The following is a 21,175-nucleotide window of genomic DNA, read 5'->3' as shown; positions in this document are numbered from 1 at the left end:
AGGGAAGCCCCTATTTGTGGTCTTTTTGATGATAGACATTCTGACAGGTGTGAGGTGATATCTCATTGTGGTTTTAATTTGCATTTCTCGGATGATTAACAATGTTGTGCATCTTTTCATGTGCCTCTTGGCTATCTGTATATCTTCTTTGGAAAAATGTCTATTCAGGTTCTCTGCCCATTAAAAAATTTTTTTGATGTTGTATGACCTGTTTATTATATTTTGGTTATTAACCCCTTATTGGTCATATCATTAGCAAATACTTTCTCCCATTCTGTAAGCTGTCTTTTCGTTTTGTTGATGATTTCCTTTGCTGTGCAAAAGCTTCTAAGTCTAATTAGGTCCCATTTATTTATTTTTGCTTTTATTTCCTTTGCTTTAGGAGACAGATTCAAAAAAGATATTGCTGTGATTTATGTCAAAGAGTGTTCTGCTTATGTTTTCCTCTAGGAGTTTTATGGTATCCAGTCTTACATTTAGGTCTTTAATCCATTTGAGTTTATTTTTGTAGATGGTGTTAGAGAATGTTCTAATTTCATTGTTTTACATGTAGCTGCCCAGTTTTCCCACACCACTTATTAAAGAAACTGTCTTGTCTCCATTGTATAGTCTTGCCTCCTTTGTCATAGATTAATTAACTGCAGGTGCATGGGTTTATTTCTGGGCTTCCTATCCTGTTCCATTGATCTCCACTTCTGTTTTTGTATCAGTACCATACTGTTTTGATTACTGTAGCTTTGTAATATAGTCTGAAGTCAGGGAGTGTGATTCCTCCAATTTTGTTCTTCTTTCTCAAGATTGCTTTGGCTATTTGGGGTCTTTTGTGCTTCCACACAAATTTTAAAATTATTTGTTCTAGTTTGGTGAAAAATGTCCATGGTATTTTGATAGGCATTGCATTGAATCTACAGATTGCTTTGGGTAGTATGGTCATTTTAAGAATATCAGTTCTTCCAGTTCAGGAACACAGTATATCTTTCCATCTGTTTGTGTCATCTTCAATTTTTTTTTTATCAGTGTCTTATAGTTTTCCTAGTACAGTTCTTTTAATTCCTTAGTAGGTTTATTCCTAGGTATTTTATTCTTTTTGATGCAATGGTAGATGGGAGTGTTTCCTTAATTTCTTTTTCCAGTAGTTCATTGTTAGTGTATAGAAATGCAACGGATTTCTGTATATTGAGTTCATATCCTGCAACTTTACCAAATTCAATGATGAGCTCTAGTAGTTTTCTAGTGGCATCTTTAGGATTTTCTATCCTAAAGTCATACATTACCATGTCATCTGCAAATAGTGACAGTTCTTTCTTTCCAATTTAGATTCTGTTTGTTTCTTTTTCTTATCTGATTACTGTGGCTGGGACTTCCAAAACTGTGTTGAATAGAAGTGGTGACAGTGGGCATCCTTGTCTTCATCCTGATCTTAGAGGAAACACTTTCAATTTTTCACCATTGAGTATGATGTGGGCTTATCATATATGGCCTTTATTATGTCGAGGTATCTTCCCTCTATACCCACTTTGTGGAGAGTTTTTGTCATAAATGTATGTTGAATCTAGTCAAAAGCTTTTTCTGCATTATTGAGATGAGCATATGACCTTTATTCTTCAATCTGTTGATGTGGTGCAGCATGCGGATTGCTTTGCAGATATTTAACCAGAACGAACTTTTTGGCCAACCCAATACATGTAATGTAATCAATCACATATGTGTGTTTAAATCTCATCTTAGTGTTTACTTCATAATTTTCAATTTACTTGGTGTCCCTTTTTACTCTCCTTCTTGGCCTTCTTTTAATCTGTAAAAATGTTTTATTATTCCAATTTTTTCTACTCTTAGCAGTTAGGTATAAATTTGTATTTTCTGTGCTGCATAACAAATTACCACAAACTTAGCACCTTAAAACAACCCATATTTACTATCTCACCGTTTCCGTGGGTTGGGCATCTAAGGGTGACCCACCTGATGCCCCTCAGGACCTCACAGGCTGCAGCTGAGGTGTCAGCTGGGTCTGTGGTCTCACTGGAGGCTTGAGTGGGGAAGACTCCACCTCCAGATTCATTTGGGTTGTTGGCAGTATCTGTCTCCTTGGAGCACCGAGTCCTGGCTTCTCTCTGGCCATTGGCTGGAGGTGCTCTCCAGTCCTGGAGGCCGCCCACAGCTCCCCATAACATGGCCCCTCTGCAGCCAGCTCTCAACACAGCCATTTGCTTCTTTAAGGCCAGCAGGAGAGTCAGTCTGCTAAGATGGAATCTTCCACAATGTAACGTAACCATGGGAGTGACAGCCTGTCACCTTTGCCTGATTAAGGCTACTTCACAGATTCTACCCACACTCAAGGAGAGGGCTCACACAGGCATAAGCCACAGGGCATCATCTTAGCGTGTGTCTGCCACAACGTTCTCTTACTAATCTTTAGTAGTTGCCCTAGAGTTTACAATATATCTTCGAATTCTCAAGTCTACTATAACACTCTACTTTTCTGACAATGCAAGAATCTTAGCCCTTTTAACTACACTTACCCTCTTCCAAAACATATGCTATTATTTTGTGTGTGTTTTAGCTGTTATATATCTGTGATGTTGGTGCTACTGTTTTGCACAACTCTTTTTTTTTTTTTTTGCGGTACACGGGCCTCTCACTGTTGTGGCCTCTCCTGTTGTGGAGCACAGGCTCCGGACATGCAGGCTCAGCGGCCATGGATCAGAGGCCTAGCTGCTCCACAGCATGTGGGATCTTCCCGGACCGGGGCACGAACCTGTGTCCCCTGCATCGGCAGGCAGACTCTCAACCACTGCGCCACCAGGGAAGCCCTTGCACAGCTCTTATGTGTATTCTTTCCAATGCACCCTCCCTACCTGCACCTCCATGTCCCATTTGGCTTTGTCTCTTCTGCCTTTTTTCTTTCTCTTTTGTCTTTCTCTTCATTGTTGGTCTGCTGCTACTGAACCCTCCTAAAGTTCTGTTTGTCCAAAGGTGTGTTTATTTTGCATTAAAAACTGTTTTTTTACCCCTTTGAAGGGGTAAAGAAGATTGTTCTCATTTCATTAGGTTTTGGCAATTATACTACGGTGTGCTCTGGTGTTTGTGTGCACTTGCTTGTTTTTGTACTCATCCTGCTTGGGATTCTTCATGCGTATCAAAGCTCTGACTTGATCTCTTGTTTGTTTTGAAAAATTCTCTTTGAACGCTGCTACCATCCTCTCCTTCCCTCATGCCTGCAACTCCCACGACATCAGCGTCAGACCTTTCCTTTTGTCTCTCTGTCTTTAATCCAAATATTTTCATTTGTACTGTATTCCAGGTTACTAATTCTATTTCCAGCTATGTCTATTATGCTGTTAAACTTAGCCATTGAGCTCTCAATTTATGTTTTGTATTTTTACATTCTAGAATTTCCATTTGGTTCTTTATTATTGTTTCCCATTCTCTGCCCAAACTTTTCAGTCTTATCTTTTAATTCCTTGAATATATCACTCATAATTATTTTAAAGTCTATGTCCAAGAACTCCATCATTGGCTGCATCTGGGTCTGTTTTTATTGTTCATCATTTTTCTTGTTTTTCACTCATATCTTCGTTCCTCATTAGCCTGATATGTTTTGGTTGCTGTACATTGCCTATTAAAAATGTGCTGGACAATGACATCTTCCTCCAGAGGAGACTTATTTAGTTTCCGGTAGGCACCAAGGCTAGAGGCAACTCAGATTACCTTAATCTAGTCCGGGGGTTGAGTGATTTGAAGCTGAGGATTCCGTTCCCACGCGCGTTGCTTTATTTCCCAAAGGATGGAGTTCTTCAGGATTCTTACTCAATAGAATTGCCAGATAAAATACAGGACACTCATTTAAATTTGAATTTCAGATAAACAATAAATCCTTTCTTACTGTATGTCCTCAGGATTATGTTCTGTATTTTTATTAGCTAAACCTGGCAACCCTAAGCCCTTACCCGGTGCTCTGGAATACAGATTTTGTCCCCTTGTTGCTGAGACCTGCAGAAGCCCTGCTCACATTGTGCCCCTGCCCTCCCCCTGGTGCTGTGATTCTGGTGCTCGTGGCTGCTGCCAGGGGAAGCCTGTCTGCTGGTCTGGGGCCACTCCTGCGCTCTCCTGCCCTGAGCTCACCTCCTTCGTCTTTGCAGTGCCTTCAGACACGTTTCACAGCATGTTCATTCTGTCCGTCTCTTCTGTTGCTGTCATTGGGAAGACTGGTCCTAACCTCCTTCACTGACATGGCAGAAGCAGAACCACGTGCAGGAGCTTCTGGAGCTACTCTTTTCCCTTTGGAATTCTGTGAATACTGATTCATTGACTTCTACATTTGATGCTGCTATAAAAAGTCCTAGGAGAGGGACTTCCCTGGTGGTGCAGTGGTTAAGAATCCACCTGCCAATGCAGGGGACACAGGTTCCAGCCCTGGTCCAGGAAGATCCCACGTGCCACGGAGCAACTAAGCCTGTGCACCACAACTACTGAGCCTGCGCTCTAGAGCCCGTGAGCCACAACTACTGAGCCTGCGCTCTAGAGCCCGTGAGCCACAACTACTGAGCCTGTGTGCCACAACTACTGAAGCCCGCATGCCTAGAGTCCGTGCTCCACAATAAGAGAAGCCACCACAATGAGAAGCCCGCGCGCCACAACGAAGAGTAGCCCCCACTCACCACAACTAGAGAAAGCCCGCGCGCAGGGAGGAAGACCCCACACAGCAAATAAATAAATAAATTTATTTATTTTAAAAAAATAATAAGTCCTAGGAGAGCGTAGTTTGATTTCTTTTCTGCTTGGGTCCTCGAGTAACTTTATATATATATATATATATATAAAATATTTATTTATTTATTTGGCTGTGCCGGGTCTTAGCTGCAGCACGCGGGATCTTCATTGCTGCAAGTGAGATCTTCGTTTCCGCATGTGGGATCTTTTTTAGTTGTGGCAAGCGGCTTCTTAGTTGTGGCATGCCGGATATAGTCCCACGACCAGGGATCGAACCCGGGCCCCCTGCATTGGGAGCACGGAGTCTTAACTACTGGACCACCAGGGAAATCCCAATGACATTTTTTTTTTTTAAGAGTCAGCAACCTTAAAAACAACCTGCCAGTTTTTTTGTTTCCTGGTATATTCTTTGTCCCTTTTGTCTTAAGATTCATTTCAGGAAATTTTTTTTGTATTTTATCTCTAAATACTTTCCCCATCACTAGTATCCGCATTCTAGAGACACTAATTATTGTCACGTTTTATTGTCATCTTCTGTGTCTCCTCCTTCCGGTTTCCGCCCCCTTGCTAGCATTCACCGTGACCCTCCCAAACCCTTCTCTCCTGCCCCGAGCTCCACTCTGCACCACATCGGCTCTGTTTTCATCTGGTCCTGTGTTAGCTGTTGGTCTGCAGAGCTGACTATTGTTTTCCATTTGTCTTCTTTTCTGTGATGACTCTTTTACCTCCTCATTCTGTTTTTCCCATCTTGTCTTTGATCCCTTGTTTTATTGGATTTCTGTTTTTATTAAGTTCCTCCCTAGCTTGCGGTGCTTTTGGAGAGCTGGCTTTTCTGCTTGTTTTCTTCCAGCGTCTTCTGAAAGCCGTCTCATCCCTTCCCTGTGGCATGTCCGCACCTTCTCACCTGCAGTTCTTTCACAGTGAGCATGGCCCCTGGGTCTGGCTCTCCTCTGCTTGGAGTCTCAATTATGGAAACATAGGTTGAGCAGTTACTTTCAGGACTCACAGTGTTCTATTATTGGACTGTTGGAAAGCCCTGTGGGGTGTAGCTACCATCACCCCATTTTAGGAAAGGGACACTGAGGCCCAGAGAGGCTAACTGGTCGCCTCATCACATGGGCAGAGAGTGGCAGGTGGGTGTGGACGTCTCTCCTAGGGCAGGCGTTCAGACCCTCCCTGTAGCCAAGGGCGCTGCTGGGGCGATGCAGAGTGTGCCGCCAGCGGATCACAGCTCTCAGGGGCCTTGGGCTCCCTATTCTGAGTTCCAGTGGGCTTATGGGTTGAGACACCCCCACTTCAGCCCAGCCGGTGGATTACTCTGGTTTAGTTATGTTTGTGGATTTTAGAACATTTTTGATCCTTTCGTCAGGTCAGGAGGGAGTGCGCTTGCTCCGCTCGCCTTGTTAACCTGGAGCTCGGGCACACCTGGTGTTGGTCCTGCAGCCGCGTGGACCGCAGCGTGGAGCGGAGCACTGTGATCCGTAGCCCTCTCCCCACTAGCAGGGCCAACCGCGGCGGACCAAGCAGCCACCACCATCCAGTGAGCCTTCCGGAAGCTCCTGGCGAGCAAGGAGCAGGCCTGCCGTGAGCAGGACCACCAGGACTACCTGGAGCTGATGGAGAAGCTGCAGAGGCAGGTGAGGTCTACGGGGTTGGGTGTCGGAGCGGGGCATGACTGCAGGGCTGGAGGCGGGGACGCGGGGCTGGGGGCGAGGAAGGAGGGCTCGGGGCGGAAACTGCAGGGCTCGGGGGCGGGAACTGCAGGGCTTTGGGCGGGGACGCAGAGCTGGGGGCGGGAACGCAGGGCTAGGGCGGGGGGACGCAGCGCTGTGGGGGACGCAGGGCTGGGGGCGGGGACGCAGGGCTAGGGCGGGGGGACGCAGCGCTGTGGGGGACGCAGGGCTGGGGGCGGGGAAGGAGGGCTCGGGAGCGGCAACTGCAGGGTTGCGGGCGGGGACTCAGGGCTGGGGACGGGGAAGGAGGGCTCGGGGGCGGAAACTGCAGGTTTGGGGGCGGGGACGCAGGGCTGGGGGCGGGGACGCAGGGTTAGGGCGGGGAGACGCAGCGCTGTGGGGGACGCAGGGCTGGGGGCGGGGAAGGAGGGCTTGGGGGCGGAAACTGCAGGTTTGGGGGCGGGGACGCAGGGCTGGGGGCGGGGACGCAGGGTTAGGGCGGGGGGACGCAGGGCTGTGGGGGACGCAGGGCTAGGGCGGGGAGACGCAGCGCTGTTGGGGACGCAGGGCTGGGGGCGGGGACGCAGGGCTGGGGGCGGGGACGCAGGGCTTGGGGGCGGAAACTGCAGGTTTGGGGGCGGGGATGCAGGGCTGGGGGCGGGGACGCAGGGTTAGGGCGGGGGGACGCAGGGCTGGCGGCGGGGAAGGAGGGCTCGGGGGCGGAAACTGCCGGGCTCCGGGGCCCGGACCCAGGGTTGGGGGCCCAGGGCTGGGGCGGTGACCGCACTGGGCTGCCCGCAGGCCTTCGTGGCCCTGTTGCGGCGGGAGCCAGAGGCGGTCCGGCGGCAGTGGGAAGAAGCGGCGGCGGCAGGAGGAGCGGCAGCGCGGGGCGCGCCTGCTGGAGGCGCGCCTGCTGGAGGCGGGCCTGCTGGAGGCGGCCTTCGACGGGAACCTGGGCGAAATCCAGGCGGTCCTGGGGGAGGTGGGCGGCGGGGCGGCGGGGCGGCGGGCCCTGAGCTCGCGGCGTCGCTGACCGCCGCCCGGCGCAGGTGGACGCGCTGCTGAACCGCGAGGGCGTGAGCTGCGACGCGGCGCGGGCGGCGCGGCGGCTGCAGCGGCGCCTGGCCCTCGTGGACTTCGAGGACAGCGACGGCGGGCGGGCAGTCCCTGGCCATCCAGCTGCTAGCCGAGCAGGGCGCCAGTCGCAACATCAAGGTGGGCGCCGGGCGAGGACTGGGGGCCGCGCCTCGTCCGGGCGGGCCGTGCTCAGTGAGCGCGTACAGCAGGGCGCCTTCGGCCGGACGCCGCTGTACCGAGCGGCCTTCGGGGGCCACCTGGAAGCCGTGGAGGTGCTTGTGAAGCTCGTAGCTGACCCCCGGGTGTGTGCGGACGACGGACGCACCCCCGAGCAGGTGCGCGGGCGTGGGCAGAAGGCCCCGGTGCGCTTGCTCCCCCACCCGCAAAGCTGTCAGGAGCCTGGGGGCCCCGCCCCGGCTGGTCCTGAACCTTCCAGGACCCAGAACCTTTGCAGGCCCTTCCTCTCCCAAAGTACTCGCTATGAGCCTTACCGGGCACGCGCGATCAAGACCACAGCTCCCGGTTTCTTGGGGCCTCCTGTGGCCGGGGTTCTACTCACGTCCCTGGGCCCTCAGCCCACCTTGGAAGCAGTGTTACCATGGGAGGTGGAGAAACAGACTGGCTCCTCGGGAGCCAGCGCGGGAGCTCTGGGGCACTGAGGGCAGCGCTAGGACCACCCACCTGGCCCCTCACTCAGAATTTCCACGTCTCTGAGAAAATTGAGCCCTAGGGCTTGGAGCCATGACCCTGCCCAAGGCAGTTCAGCCTGGCACCTCCTTCGTGGCGCCCGGGAACGATGTCAAGGGGCCTTTTCACAGGCCCTGGGCCAGGCTGGGGACACGGGCGCCTGGACTTCTCCCCGGCCCAGGAGGCCAGGTCAGATGAGGCTGACCCAGGGCCTGTGGGAGCAGCCGTGAAGCCAGATCACCTAATGCCACGGCCTTAATTTCTTCAAATGAGTCTGACTGGAATCTCAGGCCCTCGCCCATCTCAGCCGTGTGTCCTTCCACCCCAGTCTGTAGAGCTGAGGTGTTGGCTGGAAAATGTGGGACTGGCCCGGGTCTGCTGCTGAGCCCCTGCTTCCACCCGTGGGGTGCCAGGGCCTTTGCCACCTGGGGACCCCGTGTCCTGGGCGCCACCTTCACCCCCCGCTGCCTCCTCAGGGTGCTGCTCCAGGCTCCCCCTTGTCCTGGAAGGCATCCCCTCTGCTCTTCTTGGCTTCTCCTTTTTAATAAGCAACAAGCCAAGCTTGAAAAGACCAGCAGAGCCTCTGGCTTCAAACTCCTCCTGCTTCCTCCTCAAAGGAGCAAAATGTGAGGCTAGGAGGACCGAAGGGCCTGGCCATGGCCTCAGAGGGGCTGGAGCGAGGAGGGGCACAGGGAGGCCCACCTCTCCGCGGGCCATGTTGGGGCAGGCCCGGGCGGTGGGCACAGGGCATGAAGGCTGGAGAAGCATGCAGGCGGCCTTCCGAGGGGTGCTGAGGAGGATGTCCAGCCCGCCGGTGCCTGAGGGTGGGGCAGGGGGCACTGAGACGAGCAGTACCCTGTGGAGCAGGGGAGGCCACTGGCTGCAGGAGGGACAGTCTGGTGCTGGAGCAATTGGACGTCCACAAGCAAAGGAATGAACCTTCACCTAAACCTCAAACCCTATATAAAATGAACTCAAAATGGATTAGTATTTAAATGTAAACTGTAAAACCTTCAGAATAACACAGGAGAAAATCTTTGGGACCTATGGCTTGGTAAAGTGTTCTTAGACAAAAAGCACAATCAATCGATAAAAGAAAGAAAAAACCCAACAAATTGAACTTCCTAAAAATGTAAAACTTTTGCTCTGCTGAAGCCCCTGTTAACAGGATGAAAAGACAAGCCACAGAGAGGGAGAAAATCCTTGCAGACCACGTATCTGACAGAGGACCCACATTTATAACGTACAAACAACTCTCAAAACTCAATGGTGGGCTTCCCTGGTGGCGCAGTGGTTGAGAGTCCGCCTGCCGATGCAGGGGACACGGGTTCGTGCCCCGGTCCGGGAAGATCCCACATGCCGCGGAGCGGCTGGGCCCGTGAGCCATGGCCGCTGAGCCTGCGCGTCCGGAGCCTGTGCTCCGCAACGGGAGAGGCCACAGCAGTAAGAGGCCCGTGTACCGCAAAAAAAAAAACAACACCTCAATGGTAAGTGGTATGATCTAGTTATAAAGTGAGCAAAGGGCATGGAGGGAAATTTCACTGAAGAGGATATAATGATGCCAATAAACACAAGCTGTCCAACTCCGTCGCACCTGGAAGAAATGCTGAAACGGGAACCAGCGGGGGCACAGGGCGCAGAGAAGCCGGATCTCACCCAGTGCTCGTGGGAACGCAAAGGGGCTGAAACGGGAACCAGCGGGGGCACAGGGCGCAGAGAAGCCGGATCTCACCCAGTGCTCGTGGGAACGCAAAGGGGCTGAAACGGGAACCAGCGGGGGCACAGGGCGCAGAGAAGCCGGATCTCACCCAGTGCTCGTGGGAACGCAAAGGGGCTGAAACGGGAACCAGCGGGGGCACAGGGCGCAGAGAAGCCGGATCTCACCCAGTGCTCGTGGGAACGCAAAGGGGCTGAAACGGGAACCAGCGGGGGCACAGGGCGCAGAGAAGCCGGATCTCACCCAGTGCTCGTGGGAACGCAAAGGGGCTGAAACGGGAACCAGCGGGGGCACAGGGCGCAGAGAAGCCGGATCTCACCCAGTGCTCGTGGGAACGCAAAGGGGCTGAAACGGGAACCAGCGGGGGCGCAGGGTGCAGAGAAGCCGGATCTCACCCAGTGCTCGTGGGAACGTAAAGCGGGGCAGCTGCCCTGGAACACAGTGGGTGTGTCTTAAGAAACTGAACATACATTTCCCGTGGGACTCAGCACACGCTGCTGGGCATTCTATTCCAGTAAAATGAGGACTGTGTCCACACAGAAGTGTGCACATGCATGTTCACAGCAGCTTTACTTGTAACAGCCCCAAACTGGACGCAACCTAGATGTTCTTCAGTAGGTGAAAGGTTAAGCCAACTCAGGCCAGTCCACACCTCAGAACACTCCTCAGCTGTGAGAAGGAAGGAACTAGTGATAGAGCAACACCTGCACGGGTCTCAAGGGCCTTTTGCCAAGTGAAAAAAGAGCGCATCTCACAGGGTTACATACTGTCATTCCATTCACATAACATTTTCAAAATGACGAAATTATGGAGACGGAGGCCAGATCAGTGCTTTGCGGGGTGGGAATAGGGGCAGGGAAGGAAAGGGGACAGAGGTGATGTGACTAGAAGTGGTGACACAGAGGAGCGTTGTGGTGATGGGACAGGTCGCATCCTGACTGGTGGTGGGTACACAAACCTACACGTATGATAAAACTGCATGTAACTGTAGGCGTACAAAGGGATACATGTGAAACTGTTGAAACAAAGTAGGTGGGGGTCTGTGGATTGTACTGTGTCCATATCCTGCTTTGTATATTGCACTATAGTTGTATAAGATACCATCACTGGGGAAAACTTGTTAAGGGTACATGCAAATTCCTGTAAGTCTGTAATTGTTTGCAAATAAAAGTTTAATAAAGTTACCAGTCATGCAAGGAAACAGGAAAATATAACCCATAGTGAAGAACAAAATCAATCAACGCTGACTCAGAAATGACGCAGCATAAGTGGACAAGGGCATTAAACTTACAGCTGTATCTCACACAGCACACCTCCACATCCATCTGTCTCTATTTTTATGTACATACTCCTAAACTTCTGAAAACTGCAATGTTGGAGGTGAAAAACACACTGGATGTGATTAATGGCTGATTAGACATTGAAAGAAAAATTAGTTATTTAGAAGACATAGAAATTACCCAAAATGAAACACAGAAAGAAGGTGGAAAAAAAATGAACAGAGATTTCTGCTTCTAGGATGGAGTAAATGCAACCTGATTTATCCTTCCACCTGAAATACGACAAGGAAACCCAGACAGAAAATATGAAACAATGGTTTTCAAGACACTGGGCATCAGGGAATAATCGGTGATCCCCAGGAGGCTGGAAATAAACTACGTGAGCTCTTTGATTGCCCAGCTAACCACCTTGAGAGCACTTCCAGGCTGTGGTGCAGGAGCGGGGTATCCAGGCAAAGCCTGGTCAATTCCCTGAGTTAAGGAGACAGGGTTCAGAGTCCAGGGATTCCAAGGCAGTCAGACTGGAAGGGCCAGAGAGAAGAGAGCTGCAAAGGGAAACAGCGTTTCAGAAATAACGCCATTTGCAGCAATACGGATGCAACTAGAGATTGTCACACTGAGTGAAGTAAGTCAGACAGAGAAAGACAAATATATGATATCGCTTATATGTGGAATCTAAAACAATAGTACAAATGAACTTATTTACAAAACAGAAATAGAGTCACAGATGTATACAACAAACTTATGGTTACCAGCGGGGAAATGGGGGGAGGGATAAAGTGGGAGATTGGGATGGACATATACACACTACTATATATAAAATAGATAACTAATAAGGACCCGCCGTATAGCACAGGGAACTCTACTCAACACTCTGTAATGGACTATATGGAAAAAGAATCTAGAAAAGAGTGGTTATATGTATAACTGATGTACTTTGCTATACACCTGAAACTAACACAACATTGTAAATCAACTATACTCCAATAAAATAAATTTAAAAAAAAGATAAAGAGCATTCCAGAGGTGTGTAGGGACCCCTTTGGGGATTCAGGTGAGTACTCAATGGCTCATGTGTGTGACGGAATGTCTCAAGGTTGGGGACAGAGCCATCTGTCAGGAGGGAAGGAAGCAGTGCCTAGCCTTTTCCCACCAGCCCAAGCAGGAGACCTCACAATCCATGTGGCACTGGGTAGGGCACTTAGAAGGATCTTGCCTCAGAGGAATAATTAGTCCTAGAGTAAATGCCGCTCTGGTACAGCCTCACCAATCTTAAAGCAAGACCCAAAGGATAAAACTTTCCAAGTAATATAACTGTATCCCAAAACAAATTTCAAGAATACATATAGAGATACAAAATATACAGCTCCTAACAAGGCAAAATGTACACTGTCTGGCATCCAATTAAATATTACCAGACATACAAAGATGCATAGAGATATGACCATAATGAGAAGCTCAACTAATCAAGACAAACCCAGAACGGATGGGGATATTAGAATTAGCATAAAAGACATTTAAACCGCTGTTATAACTATATTCCAGATGCTTGAAAAATTGAATAGAGACACGGAAGGTATAACAAACAAATTCTAGAGGTAAAAATGACAGTGTCTGAGATGAAAAACAAACAAAAATCTATGGATGGGATTAATGTCAGATTAGACACAACAGAGGTAAAGATTAGTGAATTTGAAGGCTTAACAATAGAAACTACTCCAAATAAAACCACACAGAGAAAAAGGAATTCCTCCAAACGAAAAGAGGATCAACGAGCTGTGGGACAGTTTCAAGAGGCCTCATATATATGTAATTGGAGTCTCCAAAGGAGAGAAGAAAGAAAGGATGGAATTCCCTGGTGGTGCTGTGGTTAAGAATCCGCCTGCCAATGCAGGGGATATGGGTTCGAGCTCTGGTCCGGGAAGATCCCACATGCCACGGAACAACCAAGCCTGTGTGCCACAACTACTGAGCCTGTGCCCTAGAGCCCGTGAACCACAACTACTGAGCCCGTGCACCGCAACTCCTGAAGCCTGTGCGCATAGAGCCCGTGCTCCGCAGCAAAAGCCACCGCAATGAGAAGCCCGCGCACCACAACGAAGACCCAATGCAGCTGAAAATAAATAAATTTATTTTAAAAAAAAAGGAAACAAAAAAATATATATATTTGAAGAAATAATAACCTTAAGGTTTCCAAATTTGATGAAAAGTATAAACCACATTCCTAAAACTCAACAAACACCAAATTTCAACAAGAAGCAGGAAGGAAAATCAGGCTAAAGCACAATTTGATAAAATTTCTCCGAGCCAGTGATAAAGAGAAAATCATAAGAGCAGCCAGAGGAAAAAAAGACATGTTACAGACAGAAGAACAAAGATAAGGACTATGGCAGATTTCCTGCTGGAAACAATGCAAGTGAGGAGACCGTGGAGAGCATCTTTAATGGTACTGAAGGGGGAAAAAAGTCTTGTCAACCTTGAGTTCTATACCCAGTGCATATATCGTTCATAACTGAAGGCAAAATAAAGACATACCTTTCCAGACATACAAAAGCTGAAAGAATCAATCACCAGCAGACTCACACTATGAGAAATGTTAATGGAAGCCCTACCAATAGAAGGGAAGGGATGCCAGCTGTGAATATGGATCCACTCAAAGACGTGAGGACCACTAGAAAGGGTAACTACCTAGGTAAATGTACGAGATAGGGCCTTAGTACTTAAATTTATTGAAAAGGTAATTGAAGAAACAAAAATAATGGCAATATGTCATGGGATTTTATAACACATGTAGATACACATACTAAAAACTGTACAAATTATAGTTGTTTGGCTCCAATGTGTGACAAAAATAAAGGTTGGCAGGGGAAATGGAAATATACTGTGGAAGGTTCTTATACTGTATGTGAAGTGGTACAGTATCTTCTGAAAGTAGATCGTAATAAGTTGTAGGTGTATATATGCTGTAAACCCTGAAGTAAGCACTAAATATCAAGTTATAGTTAGTAAGATAATAAAGGAGACACGATGGAATTCTAAAAAATATCAGAAAGGAGGCAAAAAGGAGGCAAAAAGAAAGGAGGCAAAAAAAGAAGAAAAGGAAAATAAAGAACAGGGACTTCCCTGGTGGTCCAGTGGTTAAGATTCCACGCTCCCAGTGCAGGGGGCCCCAGTTTGATCCGTGGTCAGGGAACTAGATCCTGCATGCCACAGCTAAGAGATCCCACATACCACAACTAAAGATCCTGCATGCTACAACTAAAGATCCCACGTGCTGCAACTAAAGATCCTGCATGCCACAACAGAGATCCCGGACGTGGCAACGAAGATCCCACGTGCTGCAACTAAGACCCGGCACCGCCCAATAAATAAATAAATAAATAAATAAATAAATAAATAAATAAATAAAAGAACAGATGGAACCAGTAGAAAACAGTAGCAAAGGGTAATTTTTAACTCAACTATATCAATAATCTCATTAAATGTAGATGGTCTAAACACCACAATTAAAAGGCAGAGATTGTCATTCAGATTTAAAAAATCCAACTATAGGGACTTCCTCGGTGGTCCAGTGGTAAAGAATCCACCTTCCAATGCAGGGGACGCAGGTTCCATCCCTGGTTGGGGAACTAAGATCCCACAGGCTGCAGGGCAACTAGGCCTGCGCGCCTCAACAAGAGAGCCCACAGTGCTGCAAACTACAGAGCCCATGTACCTTGGAGCTTGCGTGCCACAACTAGAGAGAAAACCTGCAGGCCACAACTAGAGGGAAGCCCGAGTGCTGCAGCAAAGAGCCCATGCACCACAACGAAAAAGATCCCACATGCCTCAATGAAAGATCCTGCGTGCTGCAACTAAGACCCAACGCAGCCAAAAGAAATAAAGATAAATTTTTTAAAAATCCAACTATATTCTGCCTATAAGAAACAAACTTAAAATATGGGACTTCCCTGGCGGTCCAGCTGTTAAGACTCCACACTTCCACTTCAGGGGGCACGGGTTCGATCCCTGGTCAGAGAACTAAGATCCCACATGCCGTGCAGTGTGGCCAAAAAGTAAAATAAAATAAAATAACATAAAATAGATACAGATAGGTGAAAATTAAAAGGATAGAACAAATATGCCAGTATAACACTAAATATAAGGAAGCTGAAATGACTATATTAACATCTGAAAAAGTAGACTTCAGAACAAAGAATATTACTGAGAATAAAAGAATCACTTCATAAGGACAAAGGGATCATTTCATCAAGAGGACATAAGAATCCTAAATGTTTTTGCAGGTACTAACAGAGCTTCCAAATACATGAAGCAAAAACTGACAACTACAAGGAGAACTAACTCCACAATTATAGTAGCAGATTGCAACATACCTGTCTCAATACTTGGTGAAACAAGTAGACAGAAAAATCAGTAATGATGTAGAAGAGCTAAATACTATCAATCATTATCTGTCCCTCCGTCCGTCATCCCTTTATCATTATCTGTCCCTCCGTCCGTCATCCCTTTATCATTATCTGTCCCTCCGTCCGTCATCCCTTTATCATTATCTGCCCCTCCGTCCGTCATCCCTTTATCATTATCTGCCCCTCCGTCCGTCATCCCTTTATCATTATCTGCCCCTCCGTCCGTCATCCCTTTATCATTATCTGCCCCTCCGTCCGTCATCCCTTTATCATTATCTGCCCCTCCGTCCGTCATCCCTTTATCATTATCTGCCCCTCCGTCCGTCATCCCTTTATCATTATCTGCCCCTCCGTCCGTCATCCCTTTATCATTATCTGCCCCTCCGTCCGTCATCCCTTTATCATTATCTGCCCCTCCGTCCGTCATCCCTTTATCATTATCTGCCCCTCCGTCCGTCATCCCTTTATCATTATCTGCCCCTCCGTCCGTCATCCCTTTATCATTATCTGCCCCTCCGTCCGTCATCCCTTTATCATTATCTGCCCCTCCGTCCGTCATCCCTTTATCATTATCTGCCCCTCCGTCCGTCATCCCTTTATCATTATCTGCCCCTCCGTCCGTCATCCCTTTATCATTATCTGCCCCTCCGTCCGTCATCCCTTTATCATTATCTGCCCCTCCGTCCGTCATCCCTTTATCATTATCTGCCCCTCCGTCCGTCATCCCTTTATCATTATCTGCCCCTCCGTCCGTCATCCCTTTATCATTATCTGCCCCTCCGTCCGTCATCCCTTTATCATTATCTGCCCCTCCGTCCGTCATCCCTTTATCATTATCTGCCCCTCCGTCCGTCATCCCTTTATCATTATCTGCCCCTCCGTCCGTCATCCCTTTATCATTATCTGCCCCTCCGTCCGTCATCCCTTTATCATTATCTGCCCCTCCGTCCGTCATCCCTTTATCATTATCTGCCCCTCCGTCCGTCATCCCTTTATCATTATCTGCCCCTCCGTCCGTCATCCCTTTATCATTATCTGCCCCTCCGTCCGTCATCCCTTTATCATTATCTGTCCCTCCGTCCGTCATCCCTTTATCATTATCTGTCCCTCCGTCCGTCATCCCTTTATCATTATCTGTCCCTCCGTCCGTCATCCCTTTATCATTATCTGTCCCTCCGTCCGTCATCCCTTTATCATTATCTGTCCCTCCGTCCGTCATCCCTTTATCATTATCTGTCCCTCCGTCCGTCATCCCTTTATCATTATCTGTCCCTCCGTCCGTCATCCCTTTATCATTATCTGTCCCTCCGTCCGTCATCCCTTTATCATTATCTGTCCCTCCGTCCGTCATCCCTTTATCATTATCTGTCCCTCCGTCCGTCATCCCTTTATCATTATCTGTCCCTCCGTCCGTCATCCCTTTATCATTATCTGTCCCTCCGTCCGTCATCCCTTTATCATTATCTGTCCCTCCGTCCGTCATCCCTTTATCATTATCTGTCCCTCCGTCCGTCATCCCTTTATCATTATCTGTCCCTCCGTCCGTCATCCCTTTATCATTATCTGTCCCTCCGTCCGTCATCCCTTTATCATTATCTGTCCCTCCGTCCGTCATCCCTTTATCATTATCTGTCCCTCCGTCCGTCATCCCTTTATCATTATCTGTCCCTCCGTCCGTCATCCCTTTATCATTATCTGTCCCTCCGTCCGTCATCCCTTTATCATTATCTGCCCCTCCGTCCGTCATCCCTTTATCATTATCTGCCCCTCCGTCCGTCATCCCTTTATCATTATCTGCCCCTCCGTCCGTCATCCCTTTATCATTATCTGCCCCTCCGTCCGTCATCCCTTTATCATTATCTGCCCCTCCGTCCGTCATCCCTTTATCATTATCTGCCCCTCCGTCCGTCATCCCTTTATCATTATCTGCCCCTCCGTCCGTCATCCCTTTATCATTATCTGCCCCTCCGTCCGTCATCCCTTTATCATTATCTGCCCCTCCGTCCGTCATCCCTTTATCATTATCTGCCCCTCCGTCCGTCATCCCTTTATCATTATCTGCCCCTCCGTCCGTCATCCCTTTATCATTATCTGCCCCTCCGTCCGTCATCCCTTTATCATTATCTGCCCCTCCGTCCGTCATCCCTTTATCATTATCTGCCCCTCCGTCCGTCATCCCTTTATCATTATCTGCCCCTCCGTCCGTCATCCCTTTATCATTATCTGCCCCTCCGTCCGTCATCCCTTTATCATTATCTGCCCCTCCGTCCGTCATCCCTTTATCATTATCTGCCCCTCCGTCCGTCATCCCTTTATCATTATCTGCCCCTCCGTCCGTCATCCCTTTATCATTATCTGCCCCTCCGTCCGTCATCCCTTTATCATTATCTGCCCCTCCGTCCGTCATCCCTTTATCATTATCTGCCCCTCCGTCCGTCATCCCTTTATCATTATCTGTCCCTCCGTCCGTCATCCCTTTATCATTATCTGTCCCTCCGTCCGTCATCCCTTTATCATTATCTGTCCCTCCGTCCGTCATCCCTTTATCATTATCTGTCCCTCCGTCCGTCATCCCTTTATCATTATCTGTCCCTCCGTCCGTCATCCCTTTATCATTATCTACCCATCTACCAGTTTTCATGTTTATCCATTGAATACCATCTCTTTTCCCAGTACTGACTTACCGTTTCATCAATTCACACATTTTCTCATTAATTTATGAATGATTTATTGATAAACTTGCCAGTCTATCCCCTCATTACTGTATCCACTTTAGCCTTACTACCATCTTAAGTCATCCTCACGTATTCATTTATTTAACTACTGTTAATTCACACATCTCTTCATCGTGCATTCATACACACATTCGTGCTGTTTACTTGAGAGAAAATTTCGAGAAAGCAGGGACTATGTTAGTTCACGTCACAGCTGTATTCTCCAGTGTCATACACTTTGGTTGTCACATGAAGGGCACTCAAAAGTTGTGTTCAATGATTGAACTCACCCATCAATTCATCTATCCATTTGCTCAACCAACCATCTACTTATCTAAGTTATTCATCCATTAAATCCCTTCATCTATTAATTTTTCATGTATCAATTCGATTTTCATGCATTCATTCAATCCAAGAATCCTTCATTCTTTTATCATTTCATTCATTCATTAACTTATTCATCTGCTCATTATTTGTCCATTCATTAACTCACTCATAAATTCACCCGTTATTATTTTATCTGGTCACTCATTTAGTTTTCCATTTCTTCTGCTTGCAAACTAACCTTCGGCAAGTTTTTAAACTTAGTTAAGTATCAGCTTCCGTACGTTCATAAGTGGGGCTAACAGGTCCTGTATTTCAAAGACGAATGAGACAATGAGTGGAATCCTTCAGCACAATTCCTGGCGCACAGTGCTCAATAAATGGCAGCTGTTACTCTTAAGTAGGTATTCACAGTTCCTTGTTAATAGTTCATGGACCCATTCCTGTGTTCACTCTTCCATTCATTTATCTGCTCCATCCATCCATTCCTCTCTCATCCTTGATTTTACACACCTTTGAACTTTCCTTTCTAAAATACAAACCACATACTGAACATTGTACAAATCAAAGTTGTGTGGCTTGATTAAATGATAAAGGAAATACTCCTGGATTAACCTCCTCAGTCAAGATGTGAAACATTGGAGAACCCTACCCCTCCCTTCTGAGAACCCTGCTTTCTGTGGCCCCTTTATCACTCCGGGGTGGGGGGGGTGGCGGGGGGGACTTCAGAGGAACAGGAGTGGTAAGACTTGGGATGTGTGGCCCCAAGGGCTGTGTCTGTAGGGAGGCCGCGACGGCGGGGAACTGCAGCCAGGGACCTGCATACAGTGGACACAAGCAGGGAGCCTGGGGGGCCGGTGGCAGGGTGTGGAGGGAGGAGGGCAGGAGGGGAAGGTGGAGGCCTGTGTGGTCTTGGCAGGGGGACTGCAAGGACCTAGGGGGCATCATGGTCAGCACTTCGGGGCTCATCCCTGGCCAGCTGGGAGGGCCACATTTCTGAGTCGGTGCCTTTTCCGCTGAAGTGGGAGTCCGACAGCATCTCTCCAGGTCGGGCAGAACACAGAACACCCTGAGCTTTTGACCACTGGCGCTAGGTGGCCTCGCTGGACGTGGTGGTCAGCGTGCTGCAGTCCTGGGACCTGAGCCATATTCTCCAGAACATGGAGGCCCAGCGGCAGCGCCGGGCCAGGGAACCAAGCAGCACAGGGAGGCGGAGCTCAAGTGGCGCTGAAGAGGGGGGTTGGGGTGGGGGGAGGCGGCCAGGAGCTTCTCTGACCCGCCTCCCCCGACCCCAGCATGAACCTCAGAGTGCAACAGCTACCCAAGGAGCAGCCAGTGTCACCAACAGGTGTGCAGCCAGCCCCCCGGAAGGAGCCGGTGGGAGGAGAGAGAGCTGGGTGCTGAGAGGCGCCCCGCGAGCCCCCAACCTGGTCCGGAGGGCTTCAGCTGGCCCCGCCCCCCCACAGGCCTAGCGCGAGCTCAACCCGAGGATCGACAAGCACAAGGGTTAACGGAGGGCGCGGGCATGGCTGAGCTCACTCGGCAGGTTGGCTACTCCCCCTCGGCGGGGCGGGGCGGCCCCCCTCCCAGCCCCTTCCTTAGGGGTCCCGGCTAAGCCCGGCAGGCAGGGGTGGAGGTCCGGCCTTGCCCTGAGCGGAGCGTAGGGCCCCTCCTCCAGGCCGTCAAGGACGCGGAGGCCCAAGTAGACAGGCTCCGGTTGGAGGCCCAAAAGGCGGAAGAGATGCTGGCCCTGGCCAGGCTGGAGTGCGGGGGGCGGGCCCAGGAGGGTGGGCGGGGCTCGGGCTGGGGGCCAGAGGGGCCGGGGAGGGGGATCGGGCGCCAAGGCCGCCGGTTGGCCCCCCACTTACATCCCCACAGGGGAGGAGGAGGCGCCCGGGCTGAAGTGTCAGGTCACTGAGCTCCACGACGTGCTGTTGAAGGACGTGGGTGATCGCATCCGCGCTGATGGCAGGTCACTGGTCCCGGCCGGCGAGGGGCGAAGGATGAGCCGAGGCTTCGGGCGGACGGCGGTGACCTGGCGGCCACTCCCAGGTGGCCTCTTGTCATCGACCCTTCGGGCCAGGCGGCCACCTTCCTGCGCTACCAGGACACCAACTATGTGGACGCCGTGAACCCAGACCACCTGAGGCCGGAGAAGATCAGGCTGGCGCTGCTGGGGCGCTCGGGTGAGGCTGGTGGAAGGCGGGAGGCCCCGGCCCTCCCCGCCCCACCCCTCGCCCTCCCCGCAGCTTCGGGAAGCTGCGGGTGTCCGACTTGCGTGAAGTGGACCTGTTCCTGGCGGCGCAGCGGCAGCTGGAGGCGGTGCAGCCGGGCCTGGCGCAGGAGCTGCTGGGCCGCGGGCTGCTGGAGCGGGAGAGGTTCCTGTCGCTGCTGCGGCCGACCGATGAGCCCGAGTACAGCCCCAGCCAGTGCCAGGAGGCGCGCCTGGGGCACTTCCACCTCTTCTATGTCACCAAGGTTCGGTGGCCGCTGCGCCCCAGGGCGCCGGGTCCGTGAACGTGCGCATCAGGAATGTGGGCGTGCGCTGTGCAGGGGAGGGGGCCGGCCGGGAGCCCCAGCTGGGGGA

At 50.0% G+C, this 21,175-nt stretch overlaps 1 protein-coding gene across 1 annotated transcript in view; it reads left to right on the top strand.

Moving 5' to 3' along the window:
- The window catches only part of IQANK1 (IQ motif and ankyrin repeat containing 1), a gene marked incomplete at both ends in the record, with an annotated part of 30,908 nt that extends 9,803 nt beyond the window's left edge, over positions 1–21,105 (top strand). The window contains 15 exon segments of the mRNA XM_082675302.1: positions 6,214–6,251; positions 6,255–6,347; positions 7,185–7,253; positions 7,255–7,365; positions 7,433–7,536; positions 7,538–7,598; positions 7,670–7,795; positions 19,683–19,772; positions 19,884–19,965; positions 20,055–20,134; positions 20,267–20,375; positions 20,467–20,560; positions 20,641–20,759; positions 20,762–20,774; positions 20,838–21,105. Coding sequence (XP_082531428.1) covers positions 6,214–6,251; positions 6,255–6,347; positions 7,185–7,253; positions 7,255–7,365; positions 7,433–7,536; positions 7,538–7,598; positions 7,670–7,795; positions 19,683–19,772; positions 19,884–19,965; positions 20,055–20,134; positions 20,267–20,375; positions 20,467–20,560; positions 20,641–20,759; positions 20,762–20,774; positions 20,838–21,105 — 1,457 coding nt within the window.
- Positions 21,106–21,175: the final 70 nt, after the last annotated feature.

Source organism: Grampus griseus (assembly GCF_964374135.1).
Source record: "Grampus griseus genome assembly, chromosome: 17".
Taxonomy (NCBI): domain Eukaryota; kingdom Metazoa; phylum Chordata; class Mammalia; order Artiodactyla; family Delphinidae; genus Grampus; species Grampus griseus.
Note: the sequence above shows the minus strand (reverse complement) of the source record. Positions and strands in the feature narration are given on the sequence as shown.